Below are 16135 nucleotides of genomic sequence, written 5' to 3'. Positions count from 1 at the left end.
TTACCCTTAAAATTGTTGGAAACATGTTTTTATTACGATGGGCATCTTCTGATAAATTTTGCTGCCAAAAGTGATGCCAAAATGCAAGCATGGGAAGTGTGGATATTTTTGAGGTTCTACAATAAAACACTGACCGATGAGCAGATCAGTGTGCTTAGTTAGTGTTGGCGTGAATAAGTGTAATACCAGGAAAAATACACTTGCGACACTGTTTTCTACCAGTTTTAACTAAAACATCTACACATTGGTTTGTTTTAGATTCATGTTCTATTACTGTAAATATATTTAAGTTCGCGGGGACTTAATTTCGCGGTAGCGGGAAAAAAGGACTTTTCGCGGTGGATTTAATTTCGCGGTATCACCATGCACTGTAGTCTCTTACTGCCATAGAAAAATGTTCGCGGTGGTTTTAAATTCGCGGTGAAGCGGCCACCGCGAAAACCCGTGAAGATTAAACCACCGCGAAAGTTTCTGCATTTACAGTATACAGACATGGCTTCTCACAATGTATGACAATGTTTTTTTTAGTAAATGCATCATAAATGACATTTAATACTCTACTAAGCACTTGGAATTCACAAGACAATATCTCAATCTTCTTGGACGACATCAATGATATATCTATAGTTTGGAGGTGGCCCCCTATGGAGTGTATAGCTCATGGTGTGCCGTTCTTGGAGTCCTCCCTACTGAGTGCCATGGCCAGCTCCATGTCCGCCTGCTCCTGCTTCTGGAGCTGCTCCAGACGTTTCTGTTCTGCCTCGCTCTCAGACCTCGCCCAGGCCAGCTGGTCCTCCTCTGTTACCTGAAATACAAGGGACAGCCTTCTGGTAACACATCTGTTTTGAACTCTGTTCCCCTGAGGTAATTTCCAAGCAGATCCTACAGTAGCATTTTATTTTTATTTATAAAAATGAGTATCAAAAGCTTGCAGAGGAGTGAAGCCGGAGTGTGTATGCGCCTGTTTGACTCCCATTTGGCCAGCGATACTCCTTAGCCAGTTTTGATACTATCTTATGGCACTGTAGGATCTGCTTGGAGATAACCCCTGAGGTAGGTTTTGCTGATCCAGCATAAAGCTCCTTGGAGTTATAGCCAGAGTTGGACTGTTCACGCTGGGCTTTGCAAATCATCTCATCAGGAATTTAGTGCCTGCAGTTGGGTGAATTCAAATTTGCAAAGCCTGCTATAAATGGGGTCTTGGTTATGGGGTTGCCATAGTCAGCAATAGACATGTTAAAAGTATGACATAATATTCATCACTGGGAAGAAATACGTATGTACTATACAAACAACTTTAACCTTGAGGACTCATAAAAAATAAATGAAAGAAAACACAAACCTTGCCAAAACCAGAAAAGTCTGCAAAGAAGTCTCCAGCACTGGACTGAGTGTTGCCGCTACTTTGGAATGGATCCCCGCCACTGCTGAACGGGTCGTTGACAAGCGTGTCGCTTGACGACTTGGCTCCCGAGAAGAAGGGGTCGTCCGTAGCACCAAAATTGAAGGGATCTGATTGGCTGCTACTGAAGGGGTCCTTCTCTGTGGTTGCCGATTGGCTACTTGCGAAGGGATCATTGTCCATGGTTGCCGATTGGCTGCTGGCAAAGGGATCATTATCCAAGCTTGCTGATTGGCTACTGCCAAAGGGGTCCATCTCCGCTGGTGCTGCTGTTGTTACAGGGGGAGGGGCAGGCCGAGGGGGTGCCGGACGGGGAGGGGGGTTCTTTTTGGGTGGAAGTGATGGTACTGGCTCTGGCTCTGCTTCAAATGGCTGTATAAAAAAGATTTCACCATCATCACTTGCTTTGCAACAAAGATGGCTTGCTACATATGATATATATATAATTAGATCCCCATGGTATAATTACATGGCAAGCGTGGATATTTCTTGGGTTCTAAAGTGAAATGCTGACCAATGAGTAGGTCTGTGTTTAGTGATGGTGTGAAGTAAGTCTGATGCCAAGAAATAATACATTAGGGACACTATTTCCTATCAGTTTTTATAATAACATTGCTATACTTTCAGATACATGTTCTCCTATACAGACATGAATTCTCACTTTGTATGACTGTCACAATGTTCTTGTGACTCCATTTACTCTTGTTACTCCCATTCAGTAGCATGAGCAGAAGGGGATGGTTACCTTAATATTTCCTGTATCTGCACCAAAGGGGTCTTTCCCACTGAAGGGATCATCACCAAACGGGTCCGTGGAAAAGCCAGGGTCAGCAACACTGGACTGGAACACGTCTGGGGGGACATACATTAAGACAGACTTATTGTAGATAGTTTAGCAGGGATCTTTGGGTAGGAGTGTCATAATTGTGGCTCTCTGACTATATCTGACTGAAGAATTTGCTCTGGGACTCTTACTCTATGTCCTGTCTGTAGTGGCACATCGCATGCACAAAGAAGTGAGAAGATGTTGACTCTATTAGCTTAGTACAACACCTTTGTATGGTCAACTTGTGTGTTGTTGTTTGTACTTTCCTGTATATGTTTGTTACGTCATACTATTAATGACCTATATCTAGTCCATGGGACGTGAGTGAGTGAGTGTGAGTGACCTAGCCCACATAGGCATGAATGTACAGTAAAGGTCTTTCATTCATTCATTATGTATATGGAAAATATTGTTTTGGGACACTCATGTAACATGCATACGTGTAACAGTTACTGCAGTTGATAACAGATGCAGTTCAGCTGTTCAACCTACCTGTTTTAAAAGGATCTTCTGCCTTAAATGGATCATTGTAATCTGCAAATATCAAAAGCAGAAGTATGGGTACCAAGATAAAAGCAGAACAAACTGGAAGTAATATCTTGCATTACATATAAAAGTACCCAGAAGTACACAGAATTATAAAACTGTATTCAAACCAGTAATAACATATATTACTTAGTAAGTATATTGTGAAGTGTTGTATAAATGATTATCAAAGATAAGCCAAAACTTAAACAGCAGACTTTCAGTTTTATTTAGATAAGATGAAAATCCAGAACATACCATTTCCAGTTGTTGCAAAGATATCCTTGCTACCATTTCCAGTTGTTGCAAAGGGGTCCTTGCTACCAAAGGGATCACTCTGCAACAAGACACGAACATTCCAATTCATTCTATAAAGAGAGCTATAGAATACATGTCTTGTACCTACCAATTTATGAACGTTTAGATTCATATTTGTACAGTGGAAGCCAATAGACTGCCCAACTTGTTACTGTATAATTTGGGAAACTGTATGGCATTCCAAAACAATTTTCCTTTCCTAAAAGTTAGAAGGCATCAATTAAGACACTTAAGCACCAATATCAACAAAATTGTTCAGGTCCACAAAGAAGGTTGGTTTTTGCTGAACATCAGTGCATGTGCTGAAATACGAGCAGTATAAAGTAAAAGTGATGTTGACTCACAGCCCCAGTGTCCCATGATGAGGAGGTGGTTGTGGCTGTCATGAGGCCGATGTCCCCGACTCCCCCCGGCCCGACCTGCGTGCTCAGGTTCCTCTGGGTGTCCTGCAGCTTGGACAACTGCTCTCGCACCTGCAACAAACAAGCCACATCAACATCCTGTTTTGATACATGTAATACAAGTGTCAATCTTACAAGAGCAATTTTTTTTTATTATGGTATTAACAAGAAGCTCATTGAATAGTGGATGCGAGTACTTCATAGATATACATCAGAATCTACTCATCTGTTGATTAGGTGGAATATCTACTGTTGGTGCACATTTTTTTTCTTCTCTGATGTTGTGTACTTGTGTGGGTGGGGGCAACTTTCCTTTGCAAATAATCTTTAAAAAATTCTACTGCAATCTCCCATCCATCTTTAACAAATCCCATGACCCTTCCAAGTCCATTGTTTTCTTCCCCTTTAAGTTAAACACACCACACCATGTCCATGACCAGTCCCCTGTGTACCTGTGCTATCTCCGTGTGTGCAGCTCTGATTGCCGTGATGGTCGCCTCCAGCCGGATCTTCCCTGTCTCCAACTTCTGCTCCAGGTTTGCCTCTTCTGATCGCAGGTTGTTCAACTCCACACGGGCCTGCAATGGTCAAACACATACATGTAACAGAGCTACATTACCTGACACACTGTATGATGCCTTATCATATATGACATGTAGGATTAGTATACTAGTACTGCATAGTGACCTTATTGAGTAATATTATTCCTGGAAATGTACAGACATCTCCTATGAGTATGAGGTGAGCCAAGAGCTACATTACATGGTACACTCGATCCACCTTACCTTGTTGAGTTGCTGTTCCTGGTTTTGCACAGATGACTCCTGTGATGTGAGCTGAGACCGCAGCCTGCTGACCAGCTGAGTCTCCTCCTGACACTGTCTCTTCACCTCCTCCAGCAGCCTCTCAACTTCCGCCTCCTGGAAACAAGAAATGTGGTGTGAGTCTTACAAACATCATCACAATAACCGCAGCCCTGTGGGATGGTCTAACTCATGGAAACAATTACTGTGGTGTAAGTCTGACTAATATCACAATAACTTCAGGCCTAAGGGACTGGTCGATATTTAGCGGGGGGGGAGGGCCGGTCGTCTGGGGGGGGAGGGCCTAGGAAAAAAATTTTGAGCCGGGGGGAGGGCCTAGGAAAAATATTTTGAGACGGGGGGAGGGCCTAGGAAAAAAAATTTGCTCGATCTACCAGCAAAATTTGTCCCTCAAAAGGCAGGAAATGCCGTTTCAGAGGGTCAAGATTTCAAAATTTCCCCGGGCCTCCACAAGCTTGAGACGCCTCACGCCCGAGTTCGGCACCCGGCATTGTAAAATTGCGCTCCACATGCTGAAATTTCGTTCAGTAATATTTCACTGCCGCGCCTTTGACCCTATCTCTGTTTAACACCGCTACAACGTTGTAAAAATATTTATGTTACAGTATTCATTTACCGTTTGTAAAGGTGGGCTAAGAAAAAAATATCAGTAAAATTTGTTTACCTTTCTTACGAAGCTGGCGCGGCAATTAGCATGAAGCCGAAGTTCATACAGGACCGGGGAGACTTTACTCAGTGTTCTACTGCATGCTATAATAAGTTCTCGATAAAGTTACCAAAATGCGACGTAAAAATGTACTTCCGGTTTGCAATGCCACAATTCAGTCACGGTGACAAAATTTGGCGTCTTGGAAGAACTTGCATTTCTTGTCAACATCTGCGTACGCGTACCAACACATGTCGGTATTTTCCTCAGATTTTACCGCAAAAAATGACGGGAAAATGCGTGTTTTCTTTCATGATTTGGAACGCTCTGGAAGATGACTGGTGACAGAGTGCCGTCTGCGAAACGGCCGGTGAGACTTGTGAATTCAGCTTTCCTTGTTTCATGTTCGCTTCCTTGTTAACGTTATAATCTGTACACATTTTCGACTTGAGAACTATCATAATGATCAAACGCAGTACAAGACATGCGTAACTCGATTTGCATGGGAAATGTTGCTAAACGTGTCGTTACCATGACAACAGCCTTGGCGGCAGTCTTTAGATGTACCGATTTGACAGGGCTTGCCACGTTATGCGAAAAATAGAATTAACTTGCAACCAATCACAGCCAGCAGCGGCGCCAAAAACGCGGTTAAGTTACGTCAATCACTTAGAAGCTGAAAACTTTGCGAATAACCCGGGAAACTGGCGTCTGTTTATAGTTTGCACCAGGAGGAAAACATTATTTAACTTAAACTGAGTTGAACGATTCCTTTGTCGATAGTTATAAAACTATGAAAATCACAAGCGTGACTGTTCACAAGGCCACTGATACACACACAGCTTCAGAGAAAAGAATTTGAACTAACGTGTCAGATTCGTAATGCATTCCAGTTTCCCGACAATTTTGCCCATTCCGTCATTTTTGACCGACAAAATGGATGTCCAAAAAGCGTGGCATTTTTAAAAGATCTCCCAAGTACAAGTCTGCGTTCTCACGCCCACCGGCAGCTACAGAGGCGACCGGTCAACCCCGCTGTGGGATCGTCGTCACACGTCGGCTCCCCCCTCCCCACTACAGTTTTGGTTAGTCGTATCGTGCTGACGTTTTTGTTGTCATTTCCCCCCGATTAATTACCGTCAGTTATTGCCACCACAGAACCAAGAAAAAGTACAAAAGGTACTTGAATTGAAAATAGTCTCCGACAAGCTACTCGGACCCCATGAACTTGTAATGCGTTAAGTAAAGGGGCGGGGAGCGCGCCGCCAAGCGGCGCAAATCTACTAGAAATCCAGGTACAAAATACTCAGTTTGTAGCGTTGTTTGGATAGAGTGGATTTATGAATATCAGAAGAACACAGTAGCCTCCAAGAATCATATATTTATGGGCTCCGAGCCATTCAATTTCCCTTTTTTTGCTAGGGGTAAGAGATCTGCCTCGCGATGAAAACCAGTAACGTTATCATAAGTATGGCGTGAAGACATTTCCAAACGGGAGCGCAGTGATTTATTGGCGTCTTTAATATTTTTCAAATTTCATAGGAGGGGGGAGGGCCTAGGAAAAATATTTCGACTTGGGGGGAGGGCCTAGGAAAAATTTTTTGACCTGGGGGGAGGGCCTAGGAAAAAATTTTTGACCCGACCCTCTGACGACCGGCCCTCCCCCCCCGCTAAATATCGACCAGTCCCTAAGGGAAGGAAGCAGGGATGGTCTAAGTCTTACTAACAAAAAGTGCATTGGGAAACAAATGAATTAGGTCCTACAAACATTACAAGAACAGTAACTTCTTCCGACAGACACACACGCACACACACACATAGTTAAATATTACTACAATGTCAGCATGCTCTCAGGATTTACTACAGCCATTTCCCATCTTTCTTTCAAGGTTAGCAGAACAGACATGCTGCATAGCCATAGAAACAATGCACTTCAACATTTAGCATGCTGAAATAGTGGCTACTAATTCTCTATTGGGTACAGGGCTAGGTAGTAGTGAAATGGCATTTCTGGCATCAATTTTTTTAACATAGTGCAAGTTTTCTTAATCTGACCTGCTTGTCCAGTTTCTGCACAGGCAGGAGTGTGTCGGCCTTTTGTTTCTCCAGCTGCTGAAGGGTGGTCTGACTCTGGTTCGCCTCGACCTCCAGGTTCTACACACACAAACACACAGCACATGTTACTCAGTCTCTAGGCACAAAGTGACAGAGTCTAAACAGCAAATAAGATATCAAGTGAGAATGAAAAAAGAAACATTGCAGAAGTTTGAGTTCTACACCACTATACTCAAGGTCTGGTGATATGGTCACAGATCCTGACTACAGCACTACTAGCTACAATAAAGCAAGCCTGAATGAGACCTGTATACTGTGCAGTTTGGTAATGTTCCTAACAGTAACACACACTATGTACTGACCATCAGAAGACTATTGATGTCCAGGATCTGCTGCTGCTTGTCAGTGATCTCTGACTGTAGACTCTCCTGTTCTCTAAAAATGCAAATACATGTGAAAACATATTACACCTCATTTCTGCTCAACAGTTCAGGACCAATTTGGACTCAGGATAACTGGTATCTATTCAGACAAGTTTCTTCTACTTACATGAAACATTAGTCATGTGATATTTCTAGCATTACACTATTATAATGGCAATGCAACACTGACAGGCACACTGTACAAGCTTGTGGTTGCATCAACAAAATTTTGGAAGGAGTGTAAAGTGCATAAGTTTAAACAAATGCAATACTTTCTCTTTCTTTTCCAGAGGCTGGATGATCCTATCTTCAACTTACCATTTGATTTGTACATGTAATACACGTATCTAAATTCCTGCAACAGGTTAACTGCTAAAGTTATTAGGGACAACTCAAACTAGCTGCAGTTGCCAACACTACAGCTCTGTCCCCACATCAGCCTCCATGACAACAAGACCAGCCCAGACCATAGTACAATGCTCAACTTTCTTCCAACGCAAGGGTATACACGGATCAAATTTTCAACGACCAGTGTCGCCTTCATCAGGATCGACACTGATGACCCGCCCATGTACCTGGTGAGGTCCTGGATCTCCCGACCGATGACGTCCATCTCCTTGGCGATGGTGGTGACGTCAGCGCCGGCAGACTTGGCCTGGCGGGAGGACGGGGGGATCATCTCTGGGGACAGCTGCTGGGGAGGGTCAATACCCTTCACCTGGAGGGAGTGCCAAATGGGTCAGTTTTTTATATGCTGGACAAGGCATACTCCTATTAGTTTTCATAGAAACACACTGACGTCTCTGACTTTATTTCAATTGCAAACAGAACAATACAGTATTTTCATACACAAGGCAGCAGCATGCTGATGTTGTGTTCATACACATGAAAGACATGTGATACAATACAGGGCTACTGGTATTTTCAATTGACTTCTTCTCTTGACAAAGGGGTACACATCTGAACTTCTCCTCTTTGCAAATATGTTTAACACAATTTCAAGAATGTTGTGCAATAAAACTATATATAGATAAGTATAGATAGTATAGATAAGGTAGACAAGCACCTGTTGCTGAATCAGCCACATGGCCAGAGCAAACTGTTCAGTATTGAGGAGCCCAGCCTGCTTCTCATCACACAAAGTCCTGTGGGGGAGGCAAAGCCCATGTCATGATTGAAGATAAACTACAAGAAGTACTGAAAATCATCCAGAAGCAAACAGACATAGCTCAGGGCTAAAAATATTGTGTGCATGGCTGCATGTGCACTTCTTTTCACCTGAAATCAGAGCAGAGCACCTAATGTTTCACTGCAGGTGCACCAAGATACATCTATGTGGTCTTTATTTCAATGCTACTTGATTTCATGTTGCTTGCCCTATTTTTTTTCTAGGCACCTAGATGTTTAGATTCCCCAAATATATTTCCAGCTCTGCAGATGGAATACAATGATGTTCTTTCGGGCCCAGTAATACACTTGCATGAATAGATAGGCAAAAGAATTAGGTAGGAATGTACTAGTAACAGTTTGATGGACATGTAGCCACTCTATTTGGGGCCAAACTGCTTTACTGAAAGACAGTTACGATCTAACAATTAAGATGTTTATTTTCAAGAAGACAATGACAGGTACAGACCAGATGTGTGCCAGCACGTTCTGAGGAACTCCAGACTGCATGAAGACATCCTTGACCTCCCCACCGCTCACGAACCCGTCCTTGTCCAGGTCTGCCTGTCTGAAGATGTTGTCATACTTCATCTTGTCACCAGGTGTCACCACCCACGGGGCGGGCTGGAATGTAAAATTATTGTTATTGTTATTGTTATTGGGTGGGCCGACTACTCTTTCCTTGCAGCTAGGGGCTGAATTGTAAGGAGCTTAAAATAAGTGGTGCTAAATTGCAAGGGTCTGGATCTGGAGCAGCTACCATTTGGGGACCTCAATACGACTGTTGCAAGGGTCTGAGAGTTTTTCCTTGAACTAGTTGTGCTGCCATCTGCCAATCATCTGTCAACTATCTGTCAATGTTATAGCTTTAAACAGTCACTTTTTCTTGTAGTTGCTGGCTATAGCGTTTAGCCTTTTTAGCAATTCTGGTTTGTTGTTTAAATGTCACTAGGTGTACACTCAAAACATCTTATACTAAAGTAAACACAATTTCAGAATCAAGGGAAAACAGCGAGTTAAGAAGTGCCTAACCTGTGAGTGTAGAGCATGTGCTGGAGATGTAAGTGCAGGAGTTGGACCAGGAGCCAGGCCAGGGCTGGGGCCTCTCTTGGAGGGTGGGATGAGCTCTGGTGGAAGGGTGGTGGGGACCGGCTGTTTATCCAGTGCACGGTACACCAGGTGCATCGCCTGGAGTAACATGAAGCAGTTAGAAGTAACTGAACATGTATTTCATCATAAGTGCTTGACAACTCCATGAAATCATTTTCAGTTGATATCCTGTATAAAATGCTCTTTGAAAAGGATCTACTGAACATGAACTGATCATTTGCAACATTCCAAACCTCTCGATGAGATAATAAGAGGCTCATGTGTCATAATTATATATTACTTACCACAGCAAATTCTTCTTTATCCAGACAGCCATCCTGGTCTATGTCACTCAAGTCCCAAACCTGTCAATGAAAGTATCATTAGGATTTGTGCCTAGCGTAAAATGTGATGTACACAATCAATAATTTTCATTTTGTTAGAAATTGGAAAGAAGTACTGTCGATTGTACTTACTGTTCCAAGTATTTCCACAGGAAGTTTGGAATTCAAGAGAACCTGAAAAGGGATGTGTGAAATTGTAAATAAATATATTGGGCATATTTTTGTCACCATTCAACAATGACAGAATATCATCCTTCAGCTACGTGCACACTTATGAAAAGTATGTAATACATGTAGTAATTAAACAGTTTTACTCATACACACAAGAAGAAACAACAGGAGAATCCTTACTGGTCTGACTTTGTCTCCAGTCAGGATACCATTCACAGGGTCCAATGTCTCGAAAATGGTGTCAAACTTCAGCTTCTCCTCTGTCTGTAAATCGGAAAAGGATGTAAAATGTTAGACATAGAAACATTGACAAGTAGCAACCTAACTGTAATAAAGAATGAAAGAGAATTTACATATACACAATCATGTATCTTCAAGTTTTGTCCTTTCCTTCAAGTTTTGTCCTTTCCTTCAAGTGTATATATAGTCTTACCTTGATGGCCCAGGCTGCTCTGGAACTGCCAGGAACATTCTCTGTCTAAAAGGAAAATAAACATTTGTCACCCACTAATCACTCCATCTATTATTTTTTACCTACCTTTGGTTCAGACTAAAAGCTTTCAGTCAGCTATAAGTACATTTGGCTGCAATTACATCTAGAACTTAATTCTCTCAATTTACATCAGAAAACTAGTAAGGAAACATTGTGATCATGCCTCTCACCATGGTAGGAGGTGGAATGGAGGAGGACAGGTTTTCCACGCTGACATCCTGACCATGTTGAGCCAGGGACACCAGCTGAAGAGCTACAATAAAACCCTGAAACACAAACACAACAAAACAACATTTAGGTCATCAACATCACATCTGAAAAGTTAGGAACAAACTGCTAATAGTGATCTCAAAGAGAAGCGTGATTAGAGCCACTTTTGTACTGTAAGCGTTAAGTTGTACCATACTTCACCGACTACTAGTAGCTTATTCCATTCAAGTATGGCCAAACTTTAGCATCCTTATGCTCTTGATCCAGGTGGCCAAAAGGCTTTCTATTGACAATTCAAATGTGTCTTTCAGTCTATTCTAGAAGCAAGGAGGTCATTTCAATCTCCTTGCTAGAACCAGAAGTAAAACATATCCAATCACCAACTTACTTTCTTGTCCAGGTAGCCAGCCCCTTCCTGGTCTGCAAGGTTCCATATCTGGTAGATATGAAATTATAATTTGATTACATCATCATAGCAACACAAAGTACAAATACCCATCATATTCCAAATGTACCGCAGCTGTAGGAGACTAGTAGGGGCAAATTGACTCACATTCTGGCAATCACATTGTAGATATATTCCTACTTCAAAGCTGAGTAAATATTACATGTACACAGGGACATGAGGATCTGTACCTTATGAAGGACACTCTCCCTCAGACCTGACCTCTTCAGGAATGCGGCTGCTTCACCTGCATCAACCTTTCCATGGCCCCAGGGGTCCAGCTGGGAAGGGAACACACAGAAACAGGGCTTATTATGTGAATTGTTTACCTCAATAAAATAAGGCATGTTTGGAAACAACATCTTGAGCCCCTCTAGTCAGTACCATCAGTATGTCATAATGAGAATGACAGTCTCATATTCACTACTGTCTCATATCCAATAGCTACTGAGGAAAAAAGCAAACGAAAATAATTAAGTTATCTTTCAATCTCTTTCATCATTAGAACATGTTCATGGATATTGTGTGGATGTCACGCCCTGGTTTGAACGTTCATCCATGCCGTTACATGTATACATAAACTAGTACATATATAGTACAATTCAGCAAGGCTTATTAAATGGCGGTTGGCTCAGATATACACTATTTGCTGAACTATCTATCCAAACTGGATTACTATATTTAAGGATGTCTCCAGTACTCACCTGTCTGTAAATTCCCTCGAAAGCAGCCTCTCCCGATGCCATCTGTATGGACAAGACAGAATTGTGGCTCTCAACTTATAACTCTTATTTTGGACAGTTTGAACTATAATCAAGCTGCTACTAGTACATTACAAGCTCTAACAACTAAATAGAAATGAAACAATACAAGTAACGTTACATGTATTACAATCCTCCAATGGAACCATGCTATGTTGCAATGTATTCTATGTACTGTCTCAGTGTCTGACACACCCATCTCGAGACTGCAACATTATATGTCAAACATAGAGTATTTATAATCATCTGCATCAAAGGTAGTTTATTTAGGTGAAAATATCACCAAGTAATGAAATCATCAAAAAACCTTTTAGATTTTTTATCTCTCGTTTTTCCATTTCACCAGTTAAGATATTGACACCTCAGCTCTGTATTTATTTTGTGCTTTGCTATTACTAAATGCTATTCTCCTTCTTTTCCTCTATCACCTAAATCTTGCAAACAGTTCGTGTATGACTATGTAGTGGACACCTATTTGAACACTGTACATCTCATATATATCTGTATATCTCATATATAGATATGGTCATACATACATAGCATTATCACTATATTAGAGTGGTAAGGTACTAGTAAAATCCATCAGACGTTAGAAGATGATTTTGAAAGAACATATTAAAAATGATGATGATCATACTCAACATCTGCTCCACAAAGACCGCCCAAATTCCCAACCGCTTAATTTTCCGCTTTATGAACATCTACAAGAACATAAAGCAAGGCTAAGAGAAGCTAAATTGCATGGTTTGTTAGAAAATCGCTACATTTTGAGCCTACCTTCCTGTTCGCCACAAAGGGGTGTACCCTTCACCTAGAGGTGACCTCGATTAACCTATTACCTCACTTCCGCTATTTCAGAATAGTGCACAGCTTAGAAGGTGACACAAAACAATCAAAAATATGTATTAGCTGTATTTTGATGTAAAATTGTCAGTTAAGAATATCTATTCTTCAATTTTTGAATGTTAATTTACATGAATATATCTAAATGATGTTTTTATGTATTTATCTAACCTAATAATTTAAAAAATGTATCCCTCTTTGAGGAGTGGTAAGGTCCACGCTCCCAAACCGGATGTTGTTCGCTCAAAAAATGCCAACATGGCGGGGCGTTGTGCAATGTTGGACGCCAGTTTGAGGCACTTGACATGGTCGCGTAAAAAAAAGATTAAAAAATCGCGGTGGCCCAAATCAGGCTGTCAAAGGTGCCCACGTAATCCCCACGAGTTGTTCTATCGCCTACAGTACTCGTGTTGATTCAAATATTATTTCGGGATGAGATTTGAAGAGTCAAAGTTAGCCTTCAAACTGGCTCTTTATGCCTGTTTTCGGCCTCGATTTCGCACTGCATGGGGGTTTCCGTGCAACCGATTACGATCATATACTTCCGGGTCGTACGAGTGAGGTCATTGAACGCGGGTCACCAGGTATCTTGACGGTCTCAGTCTGCGCTAGGTTCGGTAGAGGAGGATTCAAGTCAGGCTTACGCATATTGTTAAATTAGGTTTGTCAAGGGACTCTTGGCGAAAGTATGTTTGAACTTGCAGAACGTTTTTTTAAGTTTGTGTTTGTTCGTATCGTCTCGGCCCACGTTGCGAATCTGCAACGGTTGTAAGGTCCCTTCTGAACGAACTAACTGGCATTCTCGTAGACATCAGGAGACAAACTGTGTTAATTTGAATAACACATTTATAGAACAGTGCTGTAAGAAGTGTATACAGGGAACTAATAGCGGAAAACGTGTTCGGGAGACCTCCTTGGGGAGACAAACTGTGTCAATTTGAAAGACACACTTACATAATAGCGCCGTAAGAACTGTATGTAGCTTAACTAATAGCGATAAACGTGTTTAGGAGACAAACTATGTCAATTTGAATGGCGCACTTACATAATAGCGTCGTAAGAACTGTATGTAGCTAACAAATAGCGAGAAACGTGTTCAAGAGACAAACTGTGTCACTTTGAATGACAAATTTATAGAACAGCGATGTTAGACCTGTATATAGCTATTAAGTAATCGCGGAAAACGTATTCAGGTGTCAAACTGTGCCAATTTGAATGACACACTTATAGAACAAAGCTAAAAGAACTGTATATAGCTAACTAATAGCGAAAAACGTGTTCAGGAGTCAAACTGTGTCAATTTGAATGACACACTTACATGATAGTGCCGTAAGAACTGTATATAGCTAACTAGGAGCGAAAAACATGTTCAGGAGACAAACTGTGCCAATTTGAATGACACAATGCATTATAGAATAGCGCTGTAAGAACTGTATATAGTTAACTTGAAGCGGAATGCGTGTTCAAATGTCAATCTGTGTCAATTTGAATGACACACTTACATAATAGCGCCCTAAGAACTGTATATAGCTAACTAATAGCAAAATACGTGTTCAGGAGACAAACTATGTCAATTTGAATGATGCATTCATAGAACAGCGCTGTAAAAAAACTGTATATAGGTAACTTAAAGTGCAATGCGTGTTCAGGAGTCCAACTGTGTCACTTTGAATGACACACTTATAGAACAAAGCTGAAAGAAATGTATATAGCTAACTAATAGCGAAAAACGTGTTCAGGAGTCCAACTGTGTCGATTTGAATGACACACTTACATAATGGTGCCGTAAGGATTGTATATAGCTAACTAATAGCGAAAATCGTGTTCAGGAGACAAACTGTGTCAATTTGAATGACACAATGCATTATAGAATAGCGCTGTAAGAACTGTATATAGGTAACTTAAAGCGGAATGCGTGTTCAAATGTCAAACTGTGTCAATTTGAATGACACACTTATAGAACAAAGCTAAAAGAACTGTATATAGCTAACTAATAGCGGAAAAAGTGTTCAGGAGTCAGACTGTGTTAATCTGAATGACACACTTACATGATAGTGCCGTAAGAACTGTGTATAGCTCACTAATAGCGAGAAACGTGTTCAGGAGACAAAATGTGTCACTTTGAATGACACATTTATAGAACAGCAATGTAAGACCTGTATATAGCTAAGAAATCGCGTAAAACGTATTCAGGTGTCAAACTGTGCCAATTTGAATGACACACTTGCAGAACAAAGCTGAATGAACTGTATATAGCTAACTAATAGCGGAAAACGTGTTCAGGAAACAAAATGTGTCAATTTGAATTATGCATTCATAGAACAGCGCTGTAAGAACTGTATAGAGCTAACTTAAAGCGCAATGCGTGTTCAAATGTCAAACTGAGTCACTTTGAATGACACACTTGTAGACAGCGCCCAAATAACTGTATATAACAAACTAATACCGAAAACGTATTCAGGAGACAAACTGTGTCAATTTGAATGACACACTTACATAATAGCGCCGTAAGAACTGTATATAGCTAACTTATAGCAAAATACGTGTTCAGGAGACAAACTGTGTCAATTTGAATGACACACTTATATAATGGTGCCGTAAGAACTGTATATAGCTAACTTAAAGCGAAATATTAATGCGTGTTCAGAAGTCAAACTGTGTCAATATGAATGACACACTTATATAATAGCGCGGTTCAGGCAGCGCTTTTCTGCAAGTGTGTCAGACAAGTTCTAAGGTCCCTTCTTACGAACTAAATGGCGTTCCTTCGTATATACATATGACTTTAGATGCGGTTATTTCATATCAATTAACAACTGATTACTGGAGTTTGGACCATGGTAGGGTTTAAAGTAACTGAAATACTAACTTGTTCAAGTAAACTGTCAAATTTAGTACTGCGCTGTCTGAGCTGAAAACTGTGTCAATCATATGACACACTTTTGAAACGCATAATAACTATATTATGACGGAAAACTCGCTCTGCCGAAAACTTTTTCAATCGAATGATTATACGATTTAGGCATATCTATTCAGTTTGCTAGTTTGTCACATTAATTGACACAATAGTTTATAACAGAAAACTTTGTCAGGAGGACGGCTTTGCAATTAATAACCGAGTGTTAAACAGTATAAAACTGCCTCATGACGGAAACTTTGGTGGACAGCTGTCACTGACTGCTGCCACACTAGT

At 41.0% G+C, this 16135-nt stretch overlaps 2 protein-coding genes across 6 annotated transcripts in view; one reads left to right on the top strand and one right to left on the bottom strand.

Annotated features, from left to right (window-relative positions):
* Window positions 1-483: 483 nt before the first annotated feature.
* Window positions 484-12956, bottom strand: LOC118414009 (epidermal growth factor receptor substrate 15-like 1). Of its 2 annotated transcripts, none has more exons than XM_035817719.1 (23): window positions 12877-12956; window positions 12043-12084; window positions 11530-11619; window positions 11282-11329; window positions 10854-10949; window positions 10624-10668; window positions 10371-10454; window positions 10152-10193; window positions 9981-10040; window positions 9619-9774; window positions 9056-9210; window positions 8486-8564; window positions 7995-8137; window positions 7360-7432; window positions 6998-7096; window positions 4258-4392; window positions 3925-4050; window positions 3416-3544; window positions 3012-3090; window positions 2721-2762; window positions 2148-2254; window positions 1343-1774; window positions 484-805 (listed from the first exon to the last, which is right to left on the bottom strand). In XM_035817719.1, the coding sequence occupies exons 2-23, from the start codon at window positions 12082-12084 to the stop codon at window positions 659-661; spliced, it is 2409 nt and encodes an 802-aa protein (XP_035673612.1). In that variant the 5' UTR covers window positions 12877-12956; the 3' UTR covers window positions 484-658. The 2 variants fall into 2 exon arrangements, with proteins under 2 accessions (XP_035673612.1, XP_035673613.1); XM_035817720.1 differs by having other exon boundaries at window positions 3045-3090.
* Window positions 12957-13130: 174 nt separating this feature from the next.
* LOC118414104 (GRIP and coiled-coil domain-containing protein 1-like) overlaps window positions 13131-16135 on the top strand; it is a 16923-nt gene continuing 13918 nt past the window's right edge. For 3 of the 4 annotated variants that reach the window (XM_035817879.1, XM_035817880.1, XM_035817877.1), the window contains exon 1: window positions 13131-13215. The gene's annotated coding sequence lies outside the window, so the exon portion shown is untranslated. The remainder of the gene's footprint in view (window positions 13216-16135) is intronic. The other variant, XM_035817881.1, reaches the window with a different exon arrangement.

Source organism: Branchiostoma floridae, chromosome 4 (genome assembly GCF_000003815.2).
Source record: "Branchiostoma floridae strain S238N-H82 chromosome 4, Bfl_VNyyK, whole genome shotgun sequence".
Classification (NCBI taxonomy): Eukaryota; Metazoa; Chordata; class Leptocardii; order Amphioxiformes; family Branchiostomatidae; genus Branchiostoma; species Branchiostoma floridae.
Note: the sequence above shows the minus strand (reverse complement) of the source record. Positions and strands in the feature narration are given on the sequence as shown.